Source organism: Rattus rattus, chromosome 1 (assembly GCF_011064425.1).
Source record: "Rattus rattus isolate New Zealand chromosome 1, Rrattus_CSIRO_v1, whole genome shotgun sequence".
In the NCBI taxonomy this organism is placed as follows: domain Eukaryota; kingdom Metazoa; phylum Chordata; class Mammalia; order Rodentia; family Muridae; genus Rattus; species Rattus rattus.
This window is the reverse complement of record NC_046154.1, coordinates 194,941,941-194,955,709: the sequence shown is the minus strand read 5'-3', so window position 1 is coordinate 194,955,709 and position 13,769 is coordinate 194,941,941. Positions and strand designations below refer to the sequence as shown.

The 13,769-nt window shown below is 45.5% G+C and overlaps 1 protein-coding gene across 1 annotated transcript in view; it reads left to right on the top strand.

Annotated features, from left to right (window-relative positions):
* Myrfl (myelin regulatory factor like) overlaps positions 1–13,769 on the top strand; it is an 86,269-nt gene that overhangs the window by 56,909 nt on the left and 15,591 nt on the right. The window contains exons 14-19 of the mRNA XM_032919398.1: positions 2,717–2,904; positions 3,518–3,581; positions 7,498–7,583; positions 10,208–10,282; positions 10,590–10,642; positions 10,760–10,942. Coding sequence (XP_032775289.1) covers positions 2,717–2,904; positions 3,518–3,581; positions 7,498–7,583; positions 10,208–10,282; positions 10,590–10,642; positions 10,760–10,942 — 649 coding nt within the window. The remainder of the gene's footprint in view (positions 1–2,716; positions 2,905–3,517; positions 3,582–7,497; positions 7,584–10,207; positions 10,283–10,589; positions 10,643–10,759; positions 10,943–13,769) is intronic.

The window sequence follows — 13,769 nt, the reverse complement described above, 5'->3', positions numbered from 1 at the left end:
TAGTTTTTTTTTTTGTTTGTTTTTTATTATTCATTTATTATATATAAGTACACTGTTGCTGTCTTCAGACACACCAGAAGAGGGCATCGGATCTCTTTACAGATGGCTGTGAGCCACCATGTGGTTGCTGGGAATTGAACTCAGGACCTCTGGAAGAGCAGTCGGGTGCTCTTAATCACTGAGCCATCTCTCCAGCCCGCATATGTAGTTTTGATAGGTTATTGCTAAATCTGCCCCACTGTGTGTTTTATCATTAGGGTATTTTAGATAGATTTTAAAAAGGCTATCGAATAAGATTTTCAGGGAAAAACTTTTGGGGGTAAATTTTAGAATAAAGGTACACACACACACACACACAAAATCACACACACGCACATACTTACACACACATATATACACAGATATATACACAGATACATACACACACACACTCATGAACATATACACATACTTGCACACACATCCACACACTTACACATACACACAGTCACACCACATTCATACAGATATATACATACTTACACACTCACCCAAACATTCACACATTCACACATACTCACACTCACACACATATATACATACCCACACTCACACACATACATACATACCCACACACTCACACAGCCACACACTTAAACACATATACACACTCACACATACACACATTTACCACTCACACATACACACATAAGCACACTCACACACATACATACATACCCACACTCACACACATATACACATACCCACACACTTACACATACACATACTCACACAGGCATACACACATTCACACATACATACACTCACACACATATATACATACCCACACTCACACACATACATACCCACACACTCACACAGCCACATACTTAAACACATATACACACTCACACATACACACATTTACATACTCATACACATACACACACTCACACATACACACAGTCACACCATATTCATACAGATATATACATACTTACACACTCACATATATATACACACATATATGCACACATACTCATACACTTACACACATACACACACACACACACACTCAAACACACACCCTTAAAGCAAACACAGGCCTCAGAGATGAACCTGTTGGTCTGTTGCTTCCCAAAGCCTTTCTGCTTTTCCAAGCTGCTAACTTGGCACCTCTCAGTTTGCCTGCTGTCATTTGCTATTTAACAAAGAATCAACACAATGGCCGCCCACACTCTCTATTCGGGTAGAGAGATAGCAAGCAACACCCAATATGGGCAAACGGCCAACTGACAGGATCCGAGGGCTTCCATAAACCCCCTCAACTGGCTGGGAATTTACAAGATCTTTCAATGCTTCTCGAGACAAATGTTATCTCAAAACAAACTGAATCTTAACTCTGGAATGTTCTGCTCTGAGCCTCTACTGTATTACCATATACCTCTCCGTTGTCTGCACTGTATTACCGTATATTCACTGTTCCAAATAACAGGTTTAACCAGTTCATTTCCACACCTGTGTATACCATACTTTAATCCCCTCTTTCAGCAGTTGTTTTTCATGGTTTAAACCAAGAACGATTCAGTTTGCATGAGCCCCACAAACACACAACCCCAATACGTCCCAACCATAGATAATCTTGGCCTCAGGGTCTTCGCCATATGGGAATAGATTGCTCTCTCTGTAAGACGCAGGCATTGCTTGGCACTTTGAACTTTTGAGAAGAGAGAAGAAAAGAAGAAAGGTCATGGGGTCAGTGTGAGATCTGACAAGAGCTTGCCAGTGCTTTTTATTATGGCCAAGATAGACACGTGTTCATAGTAAGACCGAACCCTGTGGTCGGGCAGGATGTGGCTTGGCCATCTTGACTTTGGTGAGTTCTCCAGTCTTCTTGTCTCTTCAGATGTTTTAGTGGCTTTCATTGAACAAACGGGGCTAAGTATGTTTTAAACATTCTGTTTGAGAGCCAGATTATCATCTGAATTACACATGATCACTCCAGAGATGTTAAAGGAGAAATGATATCGCAAGAATTATTGTCACGCTTACAAATGGAAAGGCTGAAATCTCAAGAACTCATCCCACTTTACCTGGTAGCAGTACTCAGTGAAAAGCCAGGTTCTATAGAGAAATATTGTTGTTTTTATTTTATTTTTAAATTTTATTTTGGAGATGTGGTCTCTCTGTATAGCAGAGGTTGGACCTGGAACTCACTGGACAGCCCAGATTAGCTAGAACTCATAGTCATCCTCCTGCCTCAGCCTTCTGGGTGTTGGAATTACAGATGCATGCCACACCTGGCTAAAGCCTCCTTCAGGGCCTGAACAACTTGGTGCACATTTTATTGGGGAGAGCTGCAGCCGCTTCATAAGAGGATTTAGCAATGAACATACAAATCAGCCCATGGAAGCCTGGTCCCCTTTTCATTTTTTTTATGGGCCTTAAACTTACCACAGTGGTCTTAGAGGATGCGTCTTTGGACTTCAGACTTGACAATGTCCTTCAGTTCACTTTTCTTACTTCTGTAACAAAGACACATTTTTATTTTATTGCAAACTACGGCACACCTGGCAGTTTGGGTAACATGTTCTGAGTGTTCGAACCACCGCAGATTTCCCCAGAGTGAAGTAGAAATTGCGGGTACACGACCGTTTAAGGTGGCATCCTCTGCCTTTAGAGAGAGTGGTGGCCTCAAAGGCTATAGGTCTGCAGCTTGTACTGTGTTCCTTTCCAGGACCAGATCTTCATGGAGAATGTGGGGGCCGTGAAGCAGCTGTGCAAACTCACCAACAGTCTGGAAGAGAGAATAGAGGAGTTAGAGATATGGAACAAAAACCTGGTCAGGTTGAAACACCTAAGGAGCAGCTGGAAGTCCTCCGTCAGCAGCAGCGAAGCCAGTTCGCTCAGGTCAGGTCAGACAAGGTAAAGGAGCCGGTCAGTTCGGAGGCTCCCTCTCACGGGAGCCCACTCTGCCTGGCCTTGTGGGCAGAGCAACAGTTATACTCTCGGGCACTGCGATTCCCAGTCCTGCCTTGGAATATTTTGGGACGCCATCCTCCCCCTCCTGGATATCCTTGTTACTTTTTCTGTTGGTGCTTTTAAAACGAATGAATCATGAGGACTCCGTTCAAGCGCCTCAACCATTAGAGAAGTGCTAAGTATTAGCAAAAGGATGTCTGTCCCTTCAAGGAGAAGAGGCGGCCATTTCTAAATATGAAGGGAAGAATCATGTTTGATCTGGGGGTGGGGGAGTTATTTTATTGTCCTTCTGACCACTTAAGGAATTAAATGCCATTTCCTGGGCTCTGGTTCTTTTAAGAAAAAAAAAGTAATATTAATGCAATCATTAATGTTTACTTAGCCCCCCCCCCCACACACACACAAAAGAACCCCAATTGCTGTGGCTTTTCTTTTTTCAAATTATCGCTGTACAAAAGAAAAGTCCCACTGCTGGGTTCTGACAGCCTGGGCCATTGTCACATACCTCCTAGAGAGGCATCTGAATAGTAATCAATTCTCTCTCTCTCTTTTAAAGCAAATTTAGCAGAGCTGTCAGTGCATCTTCAGCAAGAAGGGCAGGTTCCACAAAGCCCACCAAGGTAAAGAGACTGAAATGTAAATGAACGGAGGTGCTGTCCTCCAAACAAAACACTGGAATGTAAATGGAAGTCTTAGTGAGCCTCCTGGGGGATCTGTCTCCCAGCTACTGGGGGATGGGGGGTGAGGGGGGGCGGTGGGAGGTGGAGGTCGAGAGATGGTGAGAGCAAAGCCTGCCTTTTGTTAGAGCCTGGGATCTAAAATGAGTCTGGATGAGCCTGGGCAACTGTGTAAGAGCTCTGTCTCAAAATGAAAACACAGAAGACAGGCAGGGGAGTAGCTCACGGCAGAGCACTTGCCTCACACAGGAGTGCTCCTGTTCTCAATCCACATAACAGGTAATGCACGTACACACTTGTGAACACACAAACACACATACACAGGTGCACACATTCACAGACACTGCACACACACACAAACACACATTCACACACACACACATTCACACACACAAACACTGCACATACACATATACACACATACACACACAAACATACATTCACATACTGCACATACACACACACACGGTTTTAGAGAAGTTGACCAGCACCTCCTCCTTGGTCTGTTTCCCTCGTTTGCATTCTTTGGCTGGTGTGTTATTGACTATTAATTGTTTTTTAAACAACAAAAGCCTAAAGAGTTCAGAACATGACCAGACCACTTCAGAAACAACCTACCAGTTATTGTTTACATGAACTCCCTCAAGTGAACCCCATCTCTTAAGGAACCCCATCCAACAGCCTTCACATGGGACATATACACATAGTATCTTTATACTTGTGTGTGTGTGTGTGTGTGTGTGTGTGTGTGTGTGTGTGTGTATATATATATATATATATATATATATATATATATATATATATATGCATCGCTGTGAAACATTTATTCCTGGGGAGACATGAACAAATATGTCCTCACCTCGGATAACCAATGACAGACCACAAAAGTCCAACTTGGTGAACCACTTAGTTTTATAGGGGTTACTTATGGGAGTACGGGTGAAGGTTACTTACAGGAGCAGAAATGCCCCAGAGACAGCTGCATCTGCAAAGCCACCGCAGCACAGGTGACAGCTCTCAGAGCTGGGGTCCTGGAGCTCACTGCACACCTGCAGGCAGCTTTGCACATTGGGCAGTGTCCTATCCGGGTGGCTCTGTTATTCTGAGCCTTTTCTAGGCCGCTCAGGTGGCCTTTTTGTTCATCTGCTTTGTTCAGGGGGCTTGGGCTCATCTGGGTGTCTTTTGCAGCTTGTCTTGTCTGTGAAAGTGCCACTCAAGGTCATAACTGATTGTACACTCGAGACAAGAGGGACCTAATGAATCTGGTCCATTTTGATGACTTTCTGAAGATAGTTTGAAGTTTTATTTCCTACCTTAAGGAGCTGTCCATGTAGGATGAAATGTTTCAGTTGCAGAGGAAAATGCTACCCCCGCCTCATGCACACACGTGCACATACATGTTCATGTATTCATTGATAAGCCATAAAGACATTTTGCGTAATTCCTAAGTTGCTTGATATTTTCCCCCCTTTTACATACAGAACAAATGGGTGGCACGGCACAGTGTTTAAAACCGCAGACTACAAAGCCGGAAAGTTTGAATTCAAAGTCTGCCTTCGTGACATTTTAGCTATACATCTCTGGCGAGAAACTTGGCCGTCCTATGCCTTCTCTTGCCTCCAAGGATGGATTGGATGGTCAAGGCATCTTCCTCCAAGCATTGCTGAGCGGGATCGTGAGGATGCGATACATTGGTGTGCACGAAGCACTCAGAATGCCTGGACACAGCAAACGCTGGGCACACACTCATGTTTGTTTAAGTTCTATTTATTATATACGTAGTGTTCTGCCTGCATGCATGCCTGCAGGCCAGAAGAGGGCACCAGATCTCATTACAGATGGTTGTGAGCCACCGTGTGGTTGCTGAGAATTGAACTCAGGACCTCTGGAAGGGCAGCCAGTGCTCTTACCCACTGAGCCATCTCTCCAGCCCATACTCATGATTGTAAATGTTCCAAACCCACCATCATTGTGATTCTCGTGGTGTGCAGCAGAATGGTCCAGGGAGCTTGATAAAGTACAAATGATCGCCTCTGTGCTGTCCCAGTAGCACTCTCTGTTTCTCTGATGTTGACCTCTCTTGCCTGGGACCAGGTGACCTTTTCTTCTAGAGGCCTCCTTCGGTCACTGGGGGAAAAGACATACACATAGGTGGAAAATGGTGCTCCTAGGCTGAGTGGCGAGTGCTACTGTGAACAGCTAATGGACGTCTAGGTGCTAAGAAGAGTAGGTAGGACAGCACAACTCTCCCTGCTGGCCAAGACGTCTGTCTATAGTGCTAATGCACTCAGTCAGACTGCTCTGACTTTACTTCTCTGTCTCCCAAATGCAGGCAGCTGGTATATGCAGAGGAAGGGAGAGAAGCCCTGGCAGTTCAAGATAGAATTCAGAATAAGTCAAAGAGGGAGCGGGGGAGGAAATGGAATGGATACACACTTCTCACTCCCAATAAAACCCATTGAGACGGAGCTTGCCAGGGCACTTAGATATTTGATACGTCCTATAGGCACGACCCAAATTGGAGAATTGCTATGTTGTTAAGTGGATCCTCCTAATAACTCAAGAGGTACTTGGGTAGTATTTTATTTTCCTATGTGAATGGTAAGGACGATGAGGGTCAATGATACGGAGGAGATGTGTCCAGGAATGACTCTCAGTCATTTACCAACACGTGGTCAAAGGACCGTGAGCAAAATCGAGGAGATGCAAATGAGTCTGGCAGCTGCAGAGAGCAGTTCGGTGAGGGAATACTTCTTCTAAGAATTATTAATTCCAATCAACTCCACAAACTCCACCGAGTCCTTTCTTTGTAGAGCAGCACTCGCATCCTTAGAACACTCACAGCGAGGTGTAGGAAGGGGGCCAGTCATGGACTCTGTGACTTCCAGACTTGCTTCCAGTGACATCATGGAAAAAGGCTTTGTTCTAGTAGCCTGCAGGCTTGGGAGCGGGTTAAAAAGTTTAAGATCAAACACTTCCTTTTTAGCATTGGAGATCATGTTTCTTAACCAGAGAGCAAATCCAAGAAATAACTAAAGGCCGTTTTAAAGATATTTCTTAGTTGTTCCCACTCCTGTAGACAGCTCCTTTGAGCAAAAATCACAATTCCACTCTGTATTTCGAGAAGGGAGGAAACAGTGCTCCCCGTTACTTCCTGCCCGTTCCCCACGTGCCAGTGTGTTTCGTTACCTTCCTAGAGACAGTGCTTACTGACTTCATATACTCAGTGGTTGTACGTAGCAGCAATCAGTAAATAGTCGTTGAATGGATGGAAGATTAGAGCACGACCCAGGCCCAGAGCTGTCCTCATTCATAGGTGGGGGAATGGAACCCTTATGCACTATAAGATGTGTGTGGTAGGATTTTGGGCCACAAAATCTTTCCTATGGCTTCCCTGGCATTTTCCTGTGGGGATTTATTCCTTCATATCTGGAGGAGCTTGGATCTTTCCAAGTTTATTAGAAGGCTGGTGTCTGGCCTTCTTTGGTAAAAAGCAAGATTGTCTGGTGCAGACCAGGGAAAGGATGGGTTGCTAAGCACCAAACAAAGGGAAGCTCTGACCAGGGTTGTTCTGTTCAGAGAGGGAGGAGCAGAGGGGCAGATGTAAACTGAGGCAAGTTAGAAGCAGTCACCAAGGGGTTGGGGATTTAGCTCAGTGGTAGAGCACTTGCCTAGGAAGTGCAAGGCCCTGGGTTTGGTCCCCAGCTCTGAAGAAAAGAACCAAAAAAAGAAAAAAAAAAAAAAAAAAAGAAGCAGTTGCCAGTCACCATCCCAGGGAGGCAGCAAGGATTCCTGTGCTCAGGTCTTCCGGCCTCACAGCTGCTGTGCTGATCTGTCCCCATTCATCAACTTTCCACAGGTCTCTTTCTCAGGAAGGAAACCATCGTGTCCTAACTGGGTTTTCCAGACATTGGTTATAGCTCTGATTGCTGTGATGACATTTTGGTAAGACAAACTTCAATGTTATGCTGTGGAGCCCTTCCTTTTCCCCTTGCCTTTCTGATCTTCTCTTTGCTTTGAAGACAAGGAAGTTTTGAAAGCAGACACAACCTTCAATAGCTTAAAGAGACGGCAGCCCTTTTGAAATTCATAACTTGAAGAAAAGATTACCGATTTGTATACTTTGATGTGAGATGATAGATGGTGATTTTATTCTTTTCATTTGTGACTTAGCAGATGTGTGTGTGTGTGTGTGTGTGTGTGTGTGTGTGTGTGTATTTGTGGTGTGTGTGTGTGTGTGTGTGGTGTATTTGTGTGGTGTGGTGTGTGTGGTGTGGTGTCTGTGTATGTATGTGTGGTGTGTGTGTGTGGTATGTGTGGTGTGGTGTGTGTGTGTGTGTGTGTGTGTGGTATGTGTGGTGTGTGTGTGTATGTGTGTGTGTGTGTGTGTGTGTGTGTTATTTGTCTTATCTTTGCATGTAGCTTTCTCAAGTTCTTTGTTTTCCTTTCTGGTGAGTCTGAAATCCCACACAGTCAGTGCTGCCTGGCCGCTGACATCCATCAGCACATTTTCCATTCTTCACTTAAAATCACATTGAAGAGACACCAAGAGCTGTGGGAGCCAACTGATGCAATGAAACCAAAGCCCAGACTAGGAGAGTAGCCCTGAAGATAAGGGAGAGAGGCTGTGGTTGCTCTGACCTCTGACCTCTGCCTCTGCATGGATATGGTTGTGGAGGAGGGAGTGGGGAAGGAGTAGAAGAGGGAGCTGGGGAGAGTGGAGGAGAGGGTGGAGGAGGGAGAGGGGAGAGAGTAGAGGGGGAGAGGAGAGAGAATGGAGGAGGGAGAGGGAGGAGGGGTGGGGAGAAGAGTAGAGGAGGAATTGGGAGGGGAGGGAGGAGGGAGAAGGGAGGAGGGGGAGTGGGGGAAGGGAGTGGAGGAGGGAGAGAGGAGAGAGTGGAAGAGGGAAAGGGGATGAGGGAGTGGAGAAGAGAAAGAGGAGACAGTGGAAGAGGGAGAGGGGATGAGGGAGTGGAGAAGAGAAAGAGGAGACAGTGGAAGAGGGAGAGGGGATGAGGGAGTGGAGAAGAGAAAGAGGAGACAGTGGAAGAGGGAGAGGAGATGAGGGAGTGGGGAAGGGAGAGGGGAGAGAGTGGAGGAGGGAGAGGGGGAAGATGCCCAGGAATTTAATACCATGACCCAAAATTCCCATCGGAAGCCTTTGCATTTTTTCCTCATTCTTCCAAGTACTTGTCTTCTGCGAGGCTTCCTAGCCAGGGAGAGGATGGAGCATGTATTTTTAGCAGACATACTTCATATTCTCCAGAGATAGCAAACCCAGGCCTGTGAGTGAGGAGGTGAGAGGGAGTCTGGTTCTGAGAAAAAACACTGTTTATCAGATCTTCTGAGCCCAGAGTTGAGCTACAGGACTACAAATAGTTCTGGTCTCAGTTGTGCCTGAGAAGGGTCAAAACCAGGGTTTGCCTCTGAAGAAAGCATGTGTCTGTTTCATTCTAATGCATCAGAAGTCTTCTAATCTGAGCATTGAGGCAGCTGTCAAACACGAGCAGGTCAAGGTTTTAGAATTCATAGTGGAGGAGACAGAGACGGGGAGGCACGGGAAAGCCCAAAGCAAGGGACACCGGTCCACAGTGCTCATGCTAGGGTGACACTACAGGCTCTGTCTGACACATCTTTAGATTTAGTACCACTTTTCCAGAAAGAACTGAGTCTGTCCGGCAGCCACCAGCTGTCTCTCAGGGCACCATGAGGAATTCCCTTCCTGTGAACGGAATTGGTTTGTAAGACATCTCTTTGTTTTTCTGCAGCGATGGTAACTCTACCGATTTCATGGGAGAACAAAGTACTGAGGAATTGAGTTTGGAAAGCAAGGCGTGAAGTGAGGCTGGCAAGGCGGGGCAAGTCAGGTAGCCTTACTTCCAGCAGACTTCTGGGTGACTCAGGAGAGAGTCTAATAAACTCCGTGCAGAGAGGAAGGCAGGCCACAACGTTCAGATGGCTAAGCACTGCTAGGATTCCCACCCCAAACCCTAGAACCCTTACGGAGGAACACTTTAATTTTGTTGAATCAGCTGTGTTCCAGAGAGCAGACACCTTTGTTATTTTGTAGTCACATCGTGTGCATACTTTGTTGCGCATCCTTTCTCCCTTCTCTCTAGCTGATACATTGTCCTGTGAGAGATACTGGAGGTGAGCAAAGGTTTTGTGGTCCAGGACCGACCTTCTCATCTCTCAGCTCAACAGCATGGATCAACGCCACCAGCAGGAAGCAAGATTCATTCATTCTTGCTCTTTCCTGCCCCACCTCCAGCTATTGACAGGCTTCCTCTGGTGACCTCTTGCCAGGGCCAAGGGTGGGCTCTGTGAAGGTTTTTTTCTGCACAGAGAACCCTCTGAGCTTACAAACTATGGGGAGCCCAGGGCTCTTTTCTCTGTCCCAGGCAGAAAAACCTAACTGGGTTGTTTCCATGGTGTTTCTGCCAGCTATAGCTGCCTTTCTCTCCTCCTCCCGTATGTGTGGCCTGTGAGAACAACTTTGGCCATCTGGCAGCTTGACTGAGATACATGTGGAAACAAATCTGCCACATAATGTTTTCCCCCTTCAACAGTGCCTTGACAATAGTCGCCCTCTACATACTTAGCTTAAAGGATCAGAACCGGCGCTCCCCAAATCTCCCTCTAAGGTAAGAGTTCAGATCTTCTATTCCTTTGAGAGAAGGACTTAAAAAAAGATTTATTCATATATATACGAATAAATATTTATATACGAATATATATATGTATGTTTGTGGGTGCCTGAGGAGGCCAGAAGAGGGCATTGGATCCCCTGAAGTTGGAATTTCAAGTGATGAAATTCCTTAACGTGAGGGCTAGAACTGAACCTGGGTCTTCTGCAAGAACAGCAAATGCTCCTAATCTCTGAGCCATCATTACAGCCCCGGGAGAAGTCCCTCAGAGGCCCCTGTCAGTAACCAACTGGTACTCTTACAGCAATATTACAAGTTCTTCAGAGCCAGCTCTGCCCTCCACAGTTCCCACCTCAGGTACAGTCTTCCTGTTCCTAATGATAACCCCAGCCCACTTTCCCTCCGCATGCCACCACCTTGGGTGACCCTCTACATGCCACCGCTTTGGGTGACACTACCTGCGATGCCTTGCAGCTCCCCACACAACCATGGTGACCACACAGACCTCCCTGCAAGTGCCTGAAATCACTTTCTGCGAGATCTTGCCCTGTCAGGAAACTTACTGCTGCCCTGTGTGGAGACCAGGAAGATTATTTTCAAGTCTTGCACAAAGACCACTGGAGGCAGAGAGAGAAATCCATCAGAGGCAATGGGCAGGTAAATGGTGTTCAAAGAGAAACAACCGGGCCTTTGAACCTGAGTTTTCCCCTTGTTAATATTTATTTGAATGGATTGTGAATGGATTCGGGCAGTGGCTCTACTCTTCTGCTTGGCACAGCAAAATCTTTCAAAGCATCACATGTACTGCCCACCATCTGAATATTGAGTTCCTTCCCAGGGAGAAAATGTTAGCTAATTATTTGTAATCAGAACATTTTCATTTGTCCACCAACAAAGATGATGAGGTAATCATGTGCACATGGGTTAGGTTTTTGTTTTGTTTGTTTGTTCGGTATTTTTGCACTTCTGATGTGATGTGATGTGTGTGTGTGTGTGTGTGTGTGTGTGTGTGTGTGTGTGTGTGTTGTGTGTCTCATTTAGAACTTAAATAGTGTAGTGTTGTCTGGACTTTCTGTCTAAACTAATTTGAGAAAAATATGAGAAATGTTAAAAAAAAGGAAGGAAGGAGGGGGAAAAAGGAAGGAAGGAAGGAAGGAAGGAAGGAAGGAAGGAAGGAACGAACTTTGGAAACCCTAACTTGACAGTAACTTTGAGTCAGTGACAACCACCAGCTTGGCATTCCATTTTCAGAAGCTTTTTCCCCTTGGATATAGGAGTACAGCACTATTGGTTTTATTTGGTTTTGTGTGTATGGTATATGCATAAATGCACCTGAATGTGCATGGTTCTGTGTGGTCACGTGGAGTCTCTCACTGAATGAAGAGCTCACTGACCGGCTAAATTGGTTGACAAGCAAGCTCTGGGACTCTGCCTTTGTACACTTCTGCACACATTCTACCTGACTCTACCCTACCCCAGTACCGGGGCATGCTGCTGTGCTTGGCTTTTTACATGCATGCTGGAGATCTGAACTCTGGTCCTCCTGCTTGCAGACAGATAGTTGTCTAAGTGTTCCCCACCATCTCTAAGAGACTTGTGGGTTTTTTTTCCCCTTCATAAAAACAATGTTGGATTGGATTTGGGGATGGTTGTAGCATTTCAGAGTGAAAATGAAGCTTCAATCTGAAGAAAGGGTTTGTTTCCGCCATTTTGCTCTCAATATAGTGTTTTCTATTTATCACTGTGTGTGTCTGTGTCTGTATGTGCGTATTTGTGTGTCTGCGTGTAGGGACATGAATACCATGGTCCACATGGCAGAAGACAGCAACCTGGGGTGTCAGTTCTTGATCTCCACCTTGGGGTGGGGTCTCTTGCTGATTGCTGCTATGTGTGCCAGGCCACGAGGTCTGTCAGCTTCTGGGGACTCTCTTGTCACCATCTCCCACGTCACTGTATGAGTGCTGGAATTACGGCCATGTTCTCCAGCCCTGGATGTGTGCTGGAGAACCAAATTCAGGTCATCACACTGGTCCAGGGAGTGTTTTACATCCACTAACCCATCCATCTCAGCAGATCCCAGCACTGAGGCCAGAGAGACGGCTCAGCAGTGAACAGTGTTGAGTCTGCTCTCAAAGAAGACCGGAGTTTAAACTCAAGTGCCCACGTCAGGTGGCTCATGACCACTGTGACTCAAATCTCAGGGCATCCGAGGTTCTCCAGCCTCAGTAGCCTCTGGCATGTGGTGCACATAAAGTCATGCAGGCACAAATGTGCACTTAAGTAGAAATAAATCTTAAAGAGGAAAAAAAGCAAGGAAGAAAAAAGGAAGGAAAGAGGGAAGGAAGGAAGGAAGGAAGGAAGAAAGAAAGAAAAAGAGAAAGAAAGAAAGAAAGAAAGAAAGAAAGAAAGTAAAGCTAATAGCACCACAGAATCCCTAAAACCTTTATATCTTGCAAAAGGATGTAGAAGTGTGTGGTTGGCCAAGCATTTTGTGACTTTGACTGTCCTCACTGGGGACACTTGATGGCCTTCTTTGACAGGTCTCTCCAGAAGGGGCCATCCCACCTATACGAGATGTATCAATAACTATGAGTTCTAAAGGGAGGGGGAGTCAGAGCTCCGTTCTTCATTCTCAGGGCTTTGTTGGGTCAGTAAGAACCAGTTCTCCATATAACAGAACATTAGGAAGATCAGCTCTGAGTCAACTGGCTGAATCTCCATGTCAGTGAGTGTCTGCTCATCCTATATTTCCCTCTCTGTGGGAACTAGAGAAAGATATGCTACCAAGTACCTGGACATGTCATAGATTGTCAGAGAGCAGCCACACTAGTGACATCTTGCCTTTTTGATCTTAGGAATCCAGTTAACATACTTTCATAATGAACTTATGAAATTTGTAAAGAACAAATGTCACCATACATCCAGTTGAACTTCTAAATGATATTTTTCTAAATTAATCCAATTATTAAAAAAATATTAGATACCCATGGGAAGAGACTTCCTTCCAAGTCCATGGAGGGTCTAGTACTCTAGACCTGTTCATGCAGGTTCTCAGAGTTCTACATCAGAAGAGTCCCATTTGCTAGTCGAATCACTGGTCAAGTTAGAATTGGAATCTGGGCCCTCATTTTCATGACCGTGGCTTCTCCCAGTCTGACATCCTGCTTTTATTTATTTGGACATAGGGTGTTCACACACACATGAACCCACCTCTGAAAGATGCAGACAGTAACCACTTGGAGCATCTAGAAAGTCTCTCCCATCCTCCTCAAGCCTACTTATAGCCAGCAGGATGTTCCCTGATGCAGTCTTTCCCAGGATGGAGAAGGGCTGCTCCTTTCTTGCTGTTGTATCCCCCACCCCAATCTAGAACAGTGGTTCTCAAACCAGTGGGTAGCAACCCAAACCCTTTCACAGGGGTCACCTAAGACCGTCATCAGAAAACACAGATATTTACATTATGATTCATACCAGTAGCAAAATT